This window comes from Squalius cephalus, assembly GCF_949319135.1.
Source record: "Squalius cephalus genome assembly, chromosome: 11".
Classification (NCBI taxonomy): Eukaryota; Metazoa; Chordata; class Actinopteri; order Cypriniformes; family Leuciscidae; genus Squalius; species Squalius cephalus.
The window spans coordinates 14,770,265-14,789,064 of record NC_137132.1 but is presented as its reverse complement, the minus strand read 5'-3'; the positions used below and the strand labels follow the sequence as shown (position 1 = coordinate 14,789,064).

The 18,800-nt window shown below is 37.7% G+C and overlaps 1 protein-coding gene across 1 annotated transcript in view; it reads left to right on the top strand.

Moving 5' to 3' along the window:
- timm50 (translocase of inner mitochondrial membrane 50 homolog) overlaps positions 1 to 18,800 on the top strand; it is a 30,394-nt gene that overhangs the window by 770 nt on the left and 10,824 nt on the right. The window contains exons 2-4 of the mRNA XM_079885725.1: positions 705 to 864; positions 1,971 to 2,002; positions 12,900 to 12,921. Of these exons, the coding sequence (XP_079741851.1) occupies positions 705 to 864; positions 1,971 to 2,002; positions 12,900 to 12,921 (214 nt within the window). The remainder of the gene's footprint in view (positions 1 to 704; positions 865 to 1,970; positions 2,003 to 12,899; positions 12,922 to 18,800) is intronic.

Below are 18,800 nucleotides of genomic sequence, written 5' to 3'. Positions count from 1 at the left end.
TGTAAATCAATGAGATTTGCAACAGTACAGCAGACTACTTGCATAAAATGTACACACATATCAGTTGTATCTGCCAATAATATGTCTCAGTAAAATATTTAAATTCTTAGTTTTATGATCAAAGCTCTGTAGTTTTTGTTGTGGGGGGCAAAGCATAATAAGCATTCCTTAAAATCCCGGTGTATCATATTTCATACTTGCATTTTAACCTGATTTTTATGAAGTAAATGTTCATTTTGAAATGGCAATAACATGTAAATGTTATTCTTACGTTTACTTTAGAAAAATCCCTAAAGATTTCACAGTAAAAAGGCCACGTGTCTGAAGACATGTAGAATATGGTGTGCAACATGTTTTTTGACCATGTTGATAATTTAGAGGCCATAGAATATCATGTACCAAATATGATACAGTAGACTTTACAGGGTTAAGCTTTTTTGTTATATCCTTAAATTACAATTGAGTGTGGCTTAAAATGACATTTGAATGACTTTCACATTGGAGCTGGATCATGCAAGGTCATTGAGTGACAGTGACAGCTGTTCAGAAAAATGTGATTTGTGCATATTACAGGAATGATTAAAACTGGCTGCTGTGTAACGTTCCAGGTTGAAGAGTTGTCAGTCTTGTTGAGAAATTGACTTGAATCCCATGGTTCGTAATGTAGGCTGTTATAAAGTGGGATGCTTTTGACACGTTTACAGGACCAGCCTCCTCCAGAGGGTGATGACTCCGCTCACAAAAAAGATGAACAGGGTGAGGACAAGAAACAGAAAGAGAACACGGCATACGCTAAGAAGATGGTCCTTCGGTTAGCGGGAATTATGGGACTTGGAGGCACAGTCGGAATCGTATACATATTTGGTGAGTTTGCCTGTTGCTTTCTTATGCTAAGGTTGGGCACTAGAGGATTGGAATTTTATAAGCTTGAAGATTTTCTTTCAACATCGTTGGATTATTCAAAACTTTTGTGACTGGCATGTTTTTTGGATTATTTTTTATATTATTGGATTATTGTTTGGATTATTCTGGATCATCATGAAGACATTGGGATGGAATTGTTCCTGTAATTTGTATGAATCCTCACATATGTGATCAACATATATGGGCTACTATGGTGATTATTTTTTTAATACTTTTTGTATCGGAAGATTAAGTGTGGTAATGGCAAAAATGTATTTAACTTGCATTTTTATACTTATTACCAGTGTTGGGAGTAACTCATTACTGTAATTTAAATACGTTCCCCTTCCCCTAAAAAGTAAAATAAGGAATTAGGCTACTCTTAATTTTTTTGTTAAGTTACTTCTGATGGAACTGCATTAAATACTGTATAGACTATAGAACAATTCTATATATAAAGCATCAAAATTTAGTATCTAATGTTAAAATCTATGTTTTTGATTACTAAACCTTCTCCCTTTAAGTGCTTTGGTTAGTTCAAGAATAATGTATGCAATTTTATATATACTTTATTTGAAAGAATTAAGAGCAGTTTTATATCTGTCCTTGTATTGTTCAGCTGGTCATGGTTGATATGGTATTTAGAAAGTAATTAATAATAACCAATGCAATACTTTTTAGAGAGAGTAATTGGTACAGTAATGTAATTACTCTATTGAAGATGTAATTAGTAGCTTAATTAGCCTACTTTTTTAGAGTAACGTATCCAACACTGCGTATAACCTTTTGACATGTTTGTTTTGCATGCAAGTTCAATAATAATGTATTGTCTTTGTTTAGATAAAAGAATGAATTGATAAGTGGATAAACGTGTGTAAAATATTAGACATTTTATTATGTAAATGCAAAGAAAATACTTCTATGTATCATAAAAAGCTCAAATAATATCTATTAGATATTAGATATTTATTATCTCATTTAATTTTGTTGTAATGTTTTGTTGCTTGCATAAACTCTCAAAGGTTTGAAATCATGTGACTAAAATTATGAGTGTTTCTGGTCTCTAGGTAGCAATTCCGTGGATGAACAAGGAAATAAGGTAAGCATTAACTATCATAAAACCAGGTTTTATAGTTTATTTTTTAGCCTTTGTTAGTAATAAAGGGTTAGTTCACCCAAAAATGAAATTTCTGTCATTGATTACTCCCCCTCATGTCGTTCCAAACCTGTAAGACCTTCGTTCATCTTCTGAACACAAATGAAGATATTTTGATGAAATCCCGAGAGCTTTTTGACCCCACATAGAGCAAGCAATGTTTTTACCACTTTCGAGTTCCAAAAAGGTAGTAAAGACATTGTTGAAATAGGCCCTGTGACTACAGTGGTTCAACCTTAATGCTATGAAGCGACGAGAATACTTTCTGTGTGCAAAAAAAAAAGATAAATTCCTTTAAAGAGTTTGACAAGGAATCATTGAGCAGTGTTTCAACATTTTTGACATCACCCATACATTTTCTATAGGCTACACGTTCTAATGAGTTATGAATTTCAGTTAATATCAGATTTGTTGAATAGATTAAGTTAGCAGTCTAAAAGTATCTTAATGGTGTCCCGTCGTTTCCCTCAATTTTTTTAGAATATGGTAATTTTAACAAGCTCTAACGCTGTGCTATTTCCCGTGGCACACTTTCTCACCTGCGCTCCCCCACCAGTCTCTTTCTATTGAAACTACAATGGCTTCTGGTTTACAGGCAGTTCAATCAGGTGTCGGTGTGAAGATTTTCGCTCTGTAGGGCACACTTCTCATAGTGCTGTGAATTTCCTTTATTCAGGGAGCAGACTTCTAGCACCTCTCGAGGTGGCCCACTTCAAACAACTCGCTTTACAAAGCCAGTCTCGCAGAAGACTCTATGAAATGTGTTTTGCTTGTTGGTGTTGCGTTTTGTACCTCTCTCTCCCCTGTGTGGAAGACCTGTGCTACTGTAATTGGAGCTTGACTTTGATGTTGTGACAAGCACCAGTATTTAGTATTTTTGATGCTCCTTTTGCATATAGTATATAATGCTCAGAAGAGGTTCTTTCTATAAATTCAGTGCCATATTTCCAATGTCATAGTGAACTATCATTATATAAATATGACTGAGTGATCGCAATGTCTTAAAGGGATTGTTCACACATATGTTGATTCAATCTTGTATGATTTTTATTTCATCTGTGGAACACAAATAGAGATTTTGGGTGAACTATTTTTTTAAGGTGTTAAAGGCCGTAGAGCTCATAAATGAGCATTAATGCCTGTTTGGCTTCTTAAAGATCAAATTAGCAAGGTTACTTTAATGTGTCAGGAAGCCACCCACTGTTTCCCACCTCCAAAGGGGCACACTTCACAAGTAGATGCCAAATGCACCTAGTCTGGAGGCATGTGCCAGAGGTATGAGGTGTGGATTAAGGAAGGTGGTCACTTTAAAGAGCACACCTCCACCGTTGTTAGACATCCTGTTTTGTTACCTGCTTAATTAGAGCCCACTTGTAAGGGCACACTTCACAGGTCAGTGTGACCTCACATGAGTTCAGAGGGCCATTGGTGCCTGATCACACACCTCGTTCGTTAGATTGGAGGGGTTTTACTGTTCTCAGCTCTTGTGATCTTATTGTGAAGATATCCTTCGTCCTGTTCCCGTACTGTAATTTTCTTTTTTTCCGTCTCAGGGACTGGCTTTATGATCGGTCTCCCACGCTTCTGTCTTCTTGCCCTTATTGTAAATCAGAAGAAGAACAATATTAAGAAACTTTTATAGCAGAAACAATTGTACATTTATATACACCACAGTTTAAAATGTTGGGGTCGGTAAGTCTCATGTGCTCACCAAGACTGCATTTATTTGATCAAAAATACTATGGGGTGGGCAACGTGACAAAAATCTTATTTCACTATATGAAACTTTTTTCACAATAACAATATATATCACAATATAGTTTTTTTTTTTATTTAATTACATTTTTGTGACTAAAATAAGAACAAAGCAAATTACAAACCATAGGACAAATACAATAGAACAAAGAAATTAATTTGAAGTTAAATGTTTGTTTTATTTTTATTATTATTGTTTTTTTTTATTATAAATATTATTGTCATTAGGTACAGTAGTTATATTTAACATGTAGTAAGAAATACTACAGAAACTGAATAATCAAATGTCAAGTTAAGTCACCTTTATTTATATAGCGCTTTTTACAATACAGATTTTATCAAAGCAGCTTCACAGGGATAACATGAAAATAATACAACAAAGTTTGTTGATCTACGGTAGGATAAGTATGATTTAAACCATGCTAATGCAATTCCACTAATGCCAACATAATTTTCGAGTCTATTTAAAAGAATGTTGTGGTCAATGGTGTCAAATGCAGCACTAAGATCCAGTAACACTAATAGAGAGATACAACCACGATCGGATGATAAGAGCAAATCATTTGTGACTCTAATGAGAGCTGTCTCAGTACTATGATATGGTCTAAATCCTGACTGGAAATCCTCGCAGATACCATTTCTTTCTAAAAAGGAACATAGTTGTGAGGATACTGCCATTTCTATTAATTTTGACAGAAAAGGTCAATTCGAGATCGGCCTGTAATTGACTAAATGTAAAAATAAGAGTGCATTGTTGACTTTCTCTTCAGTCATAACCGACTGTTTTTAAGTAGATAAATACTCCACATGATGGGCATGTTGACCCAATTGTGTGTGTTTTACCATTCAAGCTCCATAAGTTGTGAAAGATCTGAATTTGGGATCGCATGGTGTCTGGAGAGAGGTATTTAGTGCGCTTGCTTTGGATGCGTCAGTCAGCGTTCGTTTTTCACGGCTTATTGCGCTTAACTCTTATGCATGTCCCACTCTTTATTCCTCATTCATTCAGGTTTCTTTATCAGTCTAAAGTGTCTAGAACTTTAAGTAGTGCTGTGCAATGTGGATATATTTACAAACCGCAATCTATAAGACACTTTACATCATCATGATGATATATATCATCATACCACCCAGCCCAAAAAAAAAAGCTCAATAAATATGTTTTCTTATTAATGTTGAAAATGGTTGTGCTGCTTTATATTTTTGTGTAACCCGTGATACAGGATTCTTTGATGAATTGAAAGTTCAAAAGAATGGCATTTATTTAATATCTTACATCTTGGTTTAATAAAATTATTAATTAAAAAAAAAATCTCGGCTTTATATATAATTATATGCCTTTAGTTTGATAATTATTTTGCATGGATGAATTATGAGCAGCATTACAGTAACCTAAATTTAGTGTTGATATTAGTTAGTAAAACTTTAAGATATTTTATAAAACTTTTAAATAAGAATTTGTTAAAATCCCCCTGTAGTAGTCAATATTATATCCCTTAAAACTCATCTTTGATCACCAAATTGGCATATTTAAAAGTTTTTTCTGTGAAAAATAAAATGTGCTTGAATGTTACTCCAAACCCTTGCTTCATATAGTATACGTGGTTCTATAAATATGCAAATTAACCCCCGCCTCCACTCACTCACTCCAGCTCAGAGATGCACTCGGTCAACTTACTGTAGTAAATGCTGCACAATGGTATCGCTCTTTACAATATCGGACACATAACGGTAATTAATGTGATTAGCCTTTTGCTTGACTATGTTATCAAACATCTAATAATGTGTTGCTAATGTAGATTGGCTGAAGGATCAAATGGTATTAAAGGTAATTACTTCTATTATTAAAACTACATTTGTAGACACCTTATTGGTCTTGATCTTGGAAAATGTTGATTTCAGAAGGATTGCCAGCTCTCCTAACTGTGGGATTTAGACACCACATGTTTAGGTGTTCATTATCAGGCCTCTATGGTTTAGGGTCCGCTGCACAGACACACTTCTCACAGCAATCGGGGTGAGATCATGGGTGTCACCTCATTGCTGCTTGCTCTATAAACCACACACTTTTCAAGTTCTCTTTAAACTGTGGCATGTGCTGGGCTGAGGTGTGTGCATGGGAAAATCTTGTTCGCTGGTGCCACCCCTCCTGGTCTGCTTCCTTCACCTTTTTCAAAGGGCACACTTTAACATATGTTTGCAACCACATAGGAGACAAATGTGAAGTGTGCCAGATATTTGCTTGTAAAAATTGCCACCTCTGTCCACTCCAATTGGATGTCAATTGTGTGACAGTGTGGGACTGGGAACCTCGCTCTCTTCCCATGGACAGTTTTTTTTTTTTTTTTTTTTTCTTCGCCAGGTGGACATTTTAGAACCATTCACCTTTAAATTTAGGACAGAAAATGATTTGTTTGGTGCCATTTTATTTTCAAATTGCTTTGAATTTGTTTTTAAATATCTTTTTTGTCTACTGTGCCATAAGCTACGTTCACACTACACGCGACCAAGCGACGCGATACCATTCATTTTCAATGGGGAGCGGGCGACTTCCGGTGACACGCGCGGTCGCAACCGTTGGCGACTGGATGGGGCGTGTCTGGCGACGCGACAAAGTTGAGATCTGTTCAACTTTATGCAAATGAAGAGCGACTTTTGGGAGCGACAACCAATCCGAGTGAAGTCAGTAGGGCGCGCGTGATCCATCACTCTTCAGTGCCGAGGCAAGATGATTGAGAAGTTTATTTTAGCAGTCAGAAACGGTCCAATATAGTATGATATGTCTCCGTGTACATACAGTGGTATTTGCCGTGCTGACTCCGAGCCTGAATGGTTTCGTGAACTCAGAAAGACCAGTATTTGCCCATTTGCTGCAGTTAAATAGCCGCGATAGCAAAGAGCACTCACTGTTTCTCATTCATCTTTAATATTATGTGCATGACAAAGTCGCTTGTAGTGTGAACGGGGCTTTAGGCTCACCGTTTTACAAGCAATGTGTTTTATTGACAGAAAACAACTTTTTTTTTTTTTTTTTAGAATCCATATCAGTATTAATTAAAAATGAGAAATAGATATTGTCAACTCAGCCTTAGCGTCCACAGAGCTGTCATGTTATCAAGCTTATCCAAAATTTGCGCAAAATAGACACTGAATGCGTCAAAATGCGTCATCGGAGCAACACTAAATTAATAAATGTCACTGTTTTGGTCTAAATCCATTTTGACCGAAATGTGTTGTTTGAAATTCCACCGGTCCAGGTTAGAGATGCACCGATTGCAAAAAAAAATTGGAAATCGGAATCCGCCAAGAAAAATGCAAGTGGCAATTTTCTTCAATACAAAATTTATTTTTCATAAAAAAACAAGTAAAAATACAAATAAAAATACGAAACGAGCGGTTTGTGTGAGAAAACTAACAGTATTTATATCGTTTTTACCTCTTATAACACCATCACGTCCAAGTGATCTGAGGGCGCGAGCGCATCCTGCTGTGTGTCGTGTGCGCAGACTGGTGCATAGATATATACACTAGATGTCGCCTTGGCTACGGCAGTTCATTGGAACGAATGTCTTTAATGCGACATCTAGTGTATATATATCTATGCACCAGTCTGCGCAACCGTCACACAGCAGGAAGCGCCCGCGCCCTCAGATCACTTGGACGTGGTTGTTTTATAAGAGGTAAAAACAATATAAATACTGTTCGTTTTCTCACACAAACCGCTCGTTTCGTATCTTAGGCCATCAATGTGTACTTACGATGGGGAATTGTTTAATTTAGACGATGGGGAATTGTTTTCATTTGGACTCTGTGCATGCTCTTTGAGACCGTGACCATAGACCTGCATGATATGACTGTCAGACAAGAACGGTTTGACCTAAAAATATCAAAATTGAAACTACTGCGGAAAAAAAGACACCTACATCTTGGATGCCCTTCAGGTAAGCTAAAACATACCAAAATTTAATTTCAAAGTGAACTATCCCTTTAAGTTTTTCAGGTGTTTATTCAGTATATTCAGAAATACTACAGAAACGTATAATAACACTGGATAGTCTTCATTGTAAAAATCAAATACAGATTAATGCTTACAATTAGTTACAGAAGTTATTCAGTCAAGAGCAGAGAGTGATTTTCTTTGTCTTTTGTTCTTTTATTAACATGACAGACAGCAACAGGTTTATTAGACCGCCGTCACTTTAAGAGTTTATTGGATCCAATATACTGTTACACAACAAGCATCATCTTTTTCAACTAATTATGTTCCAAAACTGACTGTGTAACTGAATACTGGCCAAGACAGGCATTTTGACATAATTTTGTGTGTATTTGACCGCTTAAGCGCAGTAAGCCACTCATTTTGTTACTTGTAACTCACAAGCTGCTTTGAGACTGAGAGGCGGCTTGTGCGCGCTCCTTATATAGATCAGTGGTGTGCGCGCTTTTTGTGTGAGCGCGAAACCTGTGGGAATTAGTCAAATTATGCGGAATACAAGCACTATTTATCCGGAGCGAATGAGACGAGTGAGTGAGAGGAGGCGGGTGTGTCACTTCGCTGTCGGAGAGAAGAGAGTGAGAACGCGCAACTGACGTTATTGCCAGTGCCGCTGGAAACAAAATGGACGGGTTCACAATCGGAGAATCCAGACAAAGAAACACGACAACAGAACAAACAGAGATATGGAGACATCAGAGATTAAAGATGTCTATGAAGTAAATATATCTAATCAGAGATGCACCGAAATGAAAATTCTGGTCTGAAACCGAAAATTCAGGATGCACTTGAATTAGTCCCAGACTAAAATGCATGTTTGAGCTGTTTTAATTGAAAGTAACTTGGACCGACACGTCTTAAATTATGCCAGTGCCATTGTTTAGGTTTTTTTTTTTTCTAAGGCACATTTATAAAAGCTAATTAAATTTCCTAATTGAACTAGCGCATAATCCTGGCTCAATCTAAGGCCCCGTCCACACTACTGCGTTTTCGTTTAAAAACGGAGAATTAAAACGAATACGATCTCCGTCCACACCAGCGTTTTAGCTGCGTATTATGGTGCGTTCAAGTCATCTCGTATAGATCGTATTTACGAGTTGAACGCACTTGAACGCCACCACAATGTGGTAAATACCAGTGGGGAGCTCGGGATTTTCTCTAAGCTCCGATCTTTACGAGTTGGGGGCGTGTCAGTGATTAACATGGCGGAATACACAATACGTAAAGGTATTTAGCTGTGATATTGTCATGGCTTTTCTATTAACAGCTCAGTTAGCTAATCGCCAACACAGAATATGATCGTATTATAATATAACAATGCAACATGTAACGATGTGTTGGCAGTGGCTTCATAAATTAATTAAAAACATAAAAATACAAAGTACACCTGATGCACATTTCTTTGTTCTTCATTTTCTAGAACAAGAGTTTAAGAACCTTACTGTATTTTTGTGTAATTAATTAAGAGAAAGTACTCCGCCATTTTGCTCCGACGAAAGTGACTTGAACGCACATGCCGTTATAAGCACGACTTCCCACCTCGTACGTACAAACTTCCCAGGAGGACTTGAACGCACCATTCGAATTGATCTCCGTCCACATTAAAACGACTGAAAACGCGGATCACGTGACCATTCACCAACATTGGGCATGCGCGTGCCGGTGTAAACCTAGAGACTTTCAAACATAGACTGTAAAAAAATGCTTTCAAACATCAAAATGTCATTTATTAATATGTATTTGTGTCAAAATGACATATAAACATCTTTTCCTATTCTATTTTGCATGTAAACGCTTCCAACACACTTGCGTGTCGCATGAAAAATAGGCGTCGGTTCTATTTCTAGCATGCACGCGCAAATAGCTAAAACTGAGTTTGAGAAAATATTAAAGTGTCAAAACAACATTTAACCTATTGTTTGAATTTCGGAATAAAATCGACTATAAAATCGAGAATCAATTTATAGTTGAGTCTTTGTTTCATATTTCTAATGTTTCACATCCCTTTCTCAAAGACATCGCTGAAAAGGTCATTTAGATTTGGATGCGTCAATAGCAAAAAAAGAAAGCTGTGCACCCATTACTAATGTTACTTGAACGTCGGGAGAGAGAGAAAGCACTTCTCAGCACATAAGCATCAGTTGGATTAAAACTAAATTGTATATGTATGTAAAAACAGTACAGCTGTTGTAATATTACAGAAGAAGTGGTATCAGTGTATCCCTAGTAAAAAGGCTTGAGGTGTTTCCTCGGGAAGATTGCTACCTCAAAGCTGGTGTTCCTGTAGGCTGTGAATCACTTTGAATGGGCACACTTCGCAGTCAGTTGAGATGTAATGAGACTTGTGAATGGCGTGTGCCTGGCCTTTCAAAGATGAGTCACGCGTCTCATGCACAAGACACAGAGCGAGACTGCGCTCATTAGCCTTCTCGACAGAAGGTCTTGTCACACTGCCAGAGTGTTTTCGCACCTCAGTCATTTAGTTGTCGAAAGGTCTCAAGAACATTCAACCAGTTTAACCTGTAACAGGAAAGTGTTTGGGAAAGCACGCTGTACGTGCATTTTGTCATCACCCACTGTTTCACATTTGACAATCGGACACATTTCACTTGATTTATGTGTTTACAAAAAAAAAGTGCTTGGCTGTTATCATTTCCTGCAAGCAGGAACAAATTTTACGTGACAGTTTAGCTCAAGGACTATTTTGAAAGGAGGAACCTTCACCAAAGCATAGCCTTCAAACAGACTGTTTATACAGCATTTGTCCTGCAAATTAAACCTTTTGAGTGATGTCCAGAAACAAGAGACTCGAAGGACAGACTTAGCACAATGTGGTTATGTTTGTTGCCGACACTTCTTTGGTATATTGACCCTTTTGGACTGGTGGTCTCCTAACAGGGCACACTTCACATGTAGTTGAGGCCTTTTTGGAGATGTGTGTGGAGTGTGCCAGGCTTTTGGGTGCCATTTTTCACAAGCCAAGGTCTTAATTGAAGGGCACTTAAAGGAAGTGACAGCGTGAGACCAAAGGCTGAATCCTCTTCTCATAGAACAAAATCGAATCTTTATTGGTTCATATAATGGCTACAGTGGCTGTTGAAGTTTGTCTCTGTGCTTCAGCATGTGTCCTTGCTGAATAAAATATTTATTTCTTAAAAAAAAAAAAATTACCAACCCAACCACAATTACCAACCACAATTCTAATTTATGTTGAACAGCAGTGTGTTTGTGGGTAGATGAGAGTACAGTGTAGTTACGGCTTTCATCTTCAGTGGTTGTGGGATCTTTATGATAAAAATTCATAGCTCACTCATAGCAAATAAATACAAAAACAGATCTGGTCTGTTTTTGCTTGCATGCTCACTTGGCATTGACAAGTTGGCACTTGCATATGCTGCCCGGAGTCCTGTGTGTTAGTTAATATGGATATGATTATCCATATGGCTATAATAATACTATAAACGGCAATCTCTCTCATTGTATTATCGGGCTTCTTTATCTTTTTATAATTTTGCCAAAAGTAAAAAAAAAAAAAAAAAAAAAAAAAAAAATTCCCCTTCTTCTGTGGAACACAAAAGAGGATATTTTGAAGCATGTTGAGAACCAATAGTTCTGTCCGTTCAATTTTGTCCATTGTATGGACAAAACAATACTGAGCCGTTTCTCAAAATATTTTTTTGTTTTACAGAAAAAAGTCATACATGTTTGAAATGACATGGTGAGCAAATGATTATAGAATTCTAATTTTTGGGTGAAGCGTCCCTTTTAACAAATTGGCTAGATCAAGCAGTGTTTTCTTCAAATCTGACAAAGTGCAAACATATAGTTCACCAGCAGGAGGCAGAGTATATTCTTCATTCTCAACAAGGTTTTGATGCTTTTCTTAACTCTATTTATTTATACTGCCTATTTTCACTTAACCATAATTGAGTGATATTTGTCTGTGATAAACCAGAAAGTTGGAGCTTGAGGATTCAATTTTCCCCTTCAGCCCAAAAATACCACTTAGCCCTTTGTCCAGTGGAGGGCGCCAAAGCGGTTCCAGTACAATGAATGATTGCAGTAGTAGGAGAATGACTGTGGTTTTAAACAGGCCCTCTGCCCCCTGTTGTGCTGTGAGGGGTCCCGACAGGCAGCATGTGGTGATCCTGGATCCCAAGTGGGCCAGAACACGCTGACAGATGCAGCTGAATATTCATTGGTCTGGTGCTTATTGGTGAACTGGTGTATTGTTATTAAAAGACCAATTATCATTTATTTATTTTTTACAATAATGTCTAACAGTACTATGCCAAAAAAAGGTATTTATTCTAAGCACGCACTGCAGGTTTGTCGTCTGCCACTTTAAAGGGATAGTTCACCCAAAAATGAAAATGCTGTCATCATTTACTCACCCTCATGTTGTTCCAAACCTGTATGACTTTCTTTCTTCTGCTGAACACAAAAGAAGATATTTTAAAGAAGGTTGGTAATTAAACAGTTGCTGGTCCCCATTGACTTCCATAGTATTTTTTTTTCCTACTATGGAAGTCAATGGGGTCCATCAGTCGTTTGGTTACCGACTTTCTTCAAAAATGTTCAGCAGAAGAAAGAAAGTCATACAGGTTTGGAACAACTTGAGGAAGAGTAAATGATGACAAGCATTTTCATTTTTGGCTTGAGCTCTTTAAAGCAGGATCGATTCTGATTGGCTGTCAATGTTTTTATCGTGTGTGTGTGTGTGTGTGTGTGTGTGTGTGTGTGTGTGTGTGTGTGTGTGTGTGTGTGTGTGTGTGTGTGTGTGTGTGAGAGAGAGAAAAACGTTTCCTTCTTTGGAATTCAGGAAACATAACAAAGAATTACACAATTTTTACATGGTGTCTGAAGGCCTCCATCCAATAAACCCTGTGTCTAAAATAAATTTTTTTTTTTTTTTTCTTCAAACTTTTACTGTTAATTTGGTGTGTGTGTCTAGTTTGTATAAAGACACTTGGTTGAACTCTCCTCATACCCACATGTGTTACAAACATAACTTGATATACCAGTGTGCCCGAAGAACATGGTGTCTTGTATCTTAACTCTCTCTTTTCTTTTCTTTTTTTTTTTTTTCAGATTCCAGATGAGTTTGATAACGGTAAGTCCTCCCCTTATCTAAACACATGTAAGGCACTTTGTTTTTTAAACGATTTGGACACATTCCAACTATGCTTTTTTAAATAACCGTAAATGATCTATGTATTAGCCTAAGCTTGGGCCTGTTGTAGTGGCCATTTTATTCCTACACGCATTAATCTAAATGTCTTACAGATGTTCACCGAACTGATAAGACTAAGAATTTAGTTTCACTTTGTTTAAAGGCTGTAAAAGGCCTAGCTCAAAGCTCAGGAGGAAGTTAACATGACAGAAAGTTGAGAACTCCATTATTTGTAGAGCTTTGGTCTACAAGCGTGAAATGCTGTTATTCCCCGTCCTTTTGAATGAAGAGTGTTGTTGTTCGTTCCCTTGTGCGGTCCTTTTTAGCAGATGAGGACCCTTCTGGCCTGCTTGTTGTGTGTTTGTTCACCTGTCAGGTTAGCAAGGCTCATGATGGATTTCTGGTGCCATGCAGCACTCTTTACCCAGTGCCAGCGGGTTTCAACCCACTTCACAGCCAAATGTTTCATGGGACCGAACCTCTGCACATGACCCCTGCAAGCATCAATCTCTCACATACCCTGATTGGCTCTTAACCAGTGGCCTGTGGCACATGTGCCATTCACATTGGCAATTGTTTCATTGCTTTCATTCATGCTGCATTGATTCTTAATTGCGGGTTGTTGAATTATCAGGCTTGTGCCTCTTTTTTGTCAGTTTTAAAGGGTTAGTTTACAGAAAAATAGAAAATCAGTCACCAATTTGTAACCTTTTTGTCGTTGCAAACCTGTATGACTTTCTTTCATCCATGAAACATCCATGTTTTTTTACACATAAAATGAACAATTGACAATTATTTTGGAGCTTGAAACCCTCTTTCACTTAATTGTATATGGAAAATACACCACTGTTCAAACGTTTGGGTTTTTAAGATGTATTTAATGTTTTTGATAAGTCTCTTATGCTTATCAAGGCTGTATTTGTTTGATTAAGAATACAGTAAAAATCGTGAAATATAATTGCAATTTAAAAACTATTCCGTTTAACTTATATTTTAAAATGTAATTTAAAAAGCTGATTTTCAAAGCAGCCATTACTCCAGTCTTCAGTGTAACATTCATAATTTGCTGATTTTGTGCTCAAGAAACATTTCTTAACAACACTAAAAATATTTGTTCTGCTGAATATTTTTGTGAAAACATGACCGTTTTTTCCAAGATTCTTTGATGAATAGAAAGTTCAAAAGAACAGCATTTATACAAATCTTTCATAACATTATATATGTCCTTAATGTCACTTTTAATAAATGTAATGTATTGCTGCTTAATAAAATAATTAATTCTTTTTTAAATCTTACTGACCCCAAACCTTTGAACGGTAGTGTACATGCTATGTAACATGATAGTTTTTCATCATTTGTCTTCCAAAAAATAACTAAATGAGGGTGAGTAAATGATGACAGAATTAAAAAAAATTTAAGGTATACTGTTTCTTTAAATTTGGCTTCCTGTCAGCGAAATGGCTTGGTTTTTATGGTGATTTGACTGACGTCTTTATAACACAATCAACAACAGATACCAGTATGCTGTCTTCGGAGCAGGCATTATCATCAATAGAGTAAAGGTAGAGACGCCACGCATCAGATAAAAGCAAACCACCTGCGTTTTTCATTCACCTCTGATGCCAATTGAGATAACAGGCTGTTTTCGCTTGCTCTATGCAATCGTTCGGTCTCATAATAATTACGTAATTAATTCCACACGTTCCCTGAAGTGTCCTTTTCTCCCCCCACCTCGATTTATTACCTCCGAGCCCGGAGCGCTGCTGTCCAACACTAATGCTCTTATAGCTTTTAATGCCATAACGAAGGGCCATGATTACTTTAGGGACCGATGTGAAACGCCTACTCCCTCATGGGAGTGGAGAAGCAGGTTTTCTGCCTCCTGGGCCCATGATCACCCTGTCTAAAATAGCAGAAGGCCAGCGTGGGGACGAAGAGTGGACCCTTGATAAGCGGCATCCTCAGGGAGAAGGGACAAGGCAAAGAGGCGCGACTGCAAAAAAAAAAAAAAAAACCTTTTCTGCCGTGCCAAGTGAAGGCATTCAATGGAAGACGCATACATGCACATCTTGTGCCAGCCCGCCGCCTCATACAAAGCTGCATCACTCAATTTGTACTGGATGGCAACTGGCCAGTGCCAATAATTAATGGAGTCGCATGAATTATTTTTGTTATGAGATCGTAGAGACTAAAAATAAGTTGTCTTCTCTGTTTGTTTAAAACCTTGGAAACCGCTTGGTTTTATACTTGTGTTACTGGTATTTTTGGAGTGGAATTTAACGACAGATTCACCCATCACTTGGGTCTGATATCTGAAATGACAAGTGTAGTCTTGTTTGAGGTGGCACAGTGTGAATTCAGATGTGTCAGGAGGAGGGGTTGTTTTGCTTGAGCTTATACATACAAAGATTTAATCTCAAACCAATCGCAACAACAATAAACTGGAAATAGAAAAGGATGGTTTGTGTAACATGCTCAGGTGTGAAAGCTCAATATTTGTTTTATTCTGTTCTCCCTTTTTTAGTCTGCATCTCAGAAACTTTAACTTAAAGAAACTTTTTAAAAAGGCTGTAACTAATGGCAACTATATAGCGTCCACACCAATAGATGATAATGTTCTGTTTCCTTCAGAAATAATTCTAATATGCTGATTTTCTGCTCAAGAAACATTTCTTATTATTGTTGAATACAGTAATATTTTTATACAGGACTTTTAGTTCAAAAGAACAGCATTTAGTTGAAATTAAAATCATTTGTAACACTATAAATGTTCTTACTTGTCATTTAAATTTTTTGTCGTTTACTCCAATGTCCAGAAGCGTTCAAATACAGCCTCAAACATACAATGAGGGACAAAAAGGAGAAAAATAAATCCATAAAAAATTCAAATCACTTCAGGCAGAACGGTAAATATACACAGTAGAGTAGGGAATAAGGTGAGGTTATTAACATGGTGCCAAAGAGGTGTCCATATCTACCAAATGTCATTAGACTTTTGATGTGTATCATAAGTGAGATTCTCGAGTGGTAGTAATGCAGATATTTGAGAAGTGCGGCACCTGAGGGAATGACCACAACAACTATATATATTTCTTTGCCAGATAAACCAAAATTAAAAACATGTGTTTAGCATAAGAGTCAAACATCGTCTCCACTCTGATAGATAACAGATCCAATTCCAAAGAGAAACAAAATTGCAACTTAAGGAGCTCTTGGAGGAAGTTATGTATTTTGGACCAGAAATTGATGATTTTATCACAGTACCAAAAGCAGTGAAGAAATGCACAGTACCAAAAGCCGTGAATTTACAATTAAAACAGACCAGACGAGTTTCTGTAAATGTTCTTCAGCCGTAATGGTGTGTGAGAGATTCTATTAATGAATTTATAATAAAGTTTGTGAACCCCCAATGAAGTACACTTAAGATACAAATTGTTACATACAACAGACCAATCTGCATTGTCAATTCCATGACCTAAATTCTTTTCCCAAACTCTCTAAAGAGGAAGTACATGTGTCAGACAAAGCATTATATATAGCAGATATTACTTACTGATCAATTTAATGCATCCTTGCTTTAAGAAAAGTATATATTTCTTCATCTTGACTCCAAACGAATGTGCTTAAAACTATTTTTTTCTAATTAAAGCTGCTTTGAAACGATATTTATTGTGAAAAGCACTTTACAAAAAATGTTGAAGTAAACATTTAACATCTCTCTGATAGTCTACACCAGGGGTGCCCAATCCTGCTCCTGGCGATCGACTGTCCTGCACAGTTCATCTCCAACCCTAATCAAACACACCTGCCTTTAATTTTCAAGTGATCCTGACGTGCTCTGAAGACCTTAATTGGTTGCTTCAGGTGTGTTTGATTAGGGTTGGAGATGAACTGTGCAGGACAGTCGATCGCCAGGAGCAGGATTGGGCACCCCTGGTCTACACAGTGAACAGTTGTATATGGGTCTTTTAAATATGAACATATTTAGCTGTTTTAATATTTAAGGAAGGCTTTGACGATATATTGGTCAACTATTAATTGTGATTATTTCAGTTTGGCATCAAGAATGATTCAAAAATCTCCAGTAATATTGTAGAGTTATGGTTATATGGAGCAAAATATTAGATGTGTTTTTATTTTTTGCGATTTTTCTTCTTTACATTACATTAACATTGTGTTTAGAGAACCTCCAGTTCTCAAAGCAAACAGCGAGCTGTAGAACATCCAGGACAATTTAGCACAGGCCTGGTACCCTATCCACAGATCGGTTAGGTTCCCATATGACAGCAATGAGAGAAGGGCTGCACCTAAAGACCACTTTTCACAGCTGCAGAAAGGAGCGATTGACAGGGAAGAAAAAAAGCAAGAGGCTCCCAAAGAAAGGGATGGAAGAAAGGCAATTGAGTAATGGCCTTTGGCAAACTAGCGAAGCATATGCTAACCCAGTGCAGGATTAAAGGAGGCCTTTGTTGTGTCCAGAGGCCTAGCCATCGATCTTCCTCTCCCTCCCTCCTCGCCTTAGACTCAGTGGACATCCCTCCAGAGAGACACAGGCCCTCTGTGAAGCAACAATGGGACTCCTCGCCATTTACACTGACAAACAAGGTTAGCACAAGAGACTCTTCAAAGCGCACCCAGTGGTTCCCCGCTTCGCCGGTGTCGTCTTGGATCAGTCTTGGTAACGGTTCTTGCAACTGTTCACCCTTTGTATTGATCTTGGACTTGTGGAGAAGGAAGGACTTATGCCGGGACAGATGTGTGCCAGTTTGGATGGAGTTAAACAGACGACTGGGGTCGATGTGAAGAGGATAAACTTTCTCTAAACAAATCTCTTTAGAAAACACTACAAGGAATACTGACAACCCCATTCAAAGGTTTGGGGTCCGAATTTTTGTTTTTTTGGGAGAGGGAAAGAAATTTGTTCTTTTAATTCAGCACCTTCTGTCATTATTAACTCGCCGTCATGTTATTCTACTTTTCTGTTCACATTTACAATGTGCCACAAAGTTAGAAAAGCACCATAAAAGCAGCCCTATAAATAATATATTTATATGTAATGTCTCTGTTTGTTATAAGCACAACGAAATTTAAGTCATATTCACTCTCAAATAAAGTGATTCATCCACCTCAGGTGCCATGTTTGATTTGAGATCTGCATAATGATGTGCTTGTGGTGTTTTCATTAAACAAATCTATCGTATGGCTTCAGAAGACTTGAGGTATAGTGCATGGACCACTTTTACGGAGCTACTATTCCTTGTTCAACAGGTGTTTTGTCTAACACAGCTACGTGTCTTCATTGATCCATTACTTTTCAGAAACAAAGCTGTGATGCTGATATCATATAAATGGAACCTACTCACACCACCACTGTCTCTCTTCAACATAAGTATGATAAGGAGACGTCCATCTCGTCTCGCTCATTAGCCTCAAGGGAAAGCTTATTCCATTGGAGGCTGCCAACAGGCACATGCTCCCTCAAAGAGCGCAAACACTCCCCCTCCAAACTAATCCAACAGGAGAAAAGGAGGGATAGGGCTGGAGGAGAGGGTGTTTAGGCGGTTTGTGTCGTCCCTCCCCCAATCAACCTCCTTCCTCGTGCCCTGATGTTGTTGATGGGCCCCTTGGCGGGCTGGCTGCCTTAACAGACGCACAGCGAGCCAGGCAGGAGGCGCATGGAACCTGTGTGCCGCCACTTTATCTGTCCATTCTGCCGCTTGAGGTGGCATATGGCATGTGGCGATTGGAGGGAGCTAAAGCCATGAAAATGGGGCTAATCACTTTAGTTTGAATGATCTGGGGATGTTGTATAGTGTCTT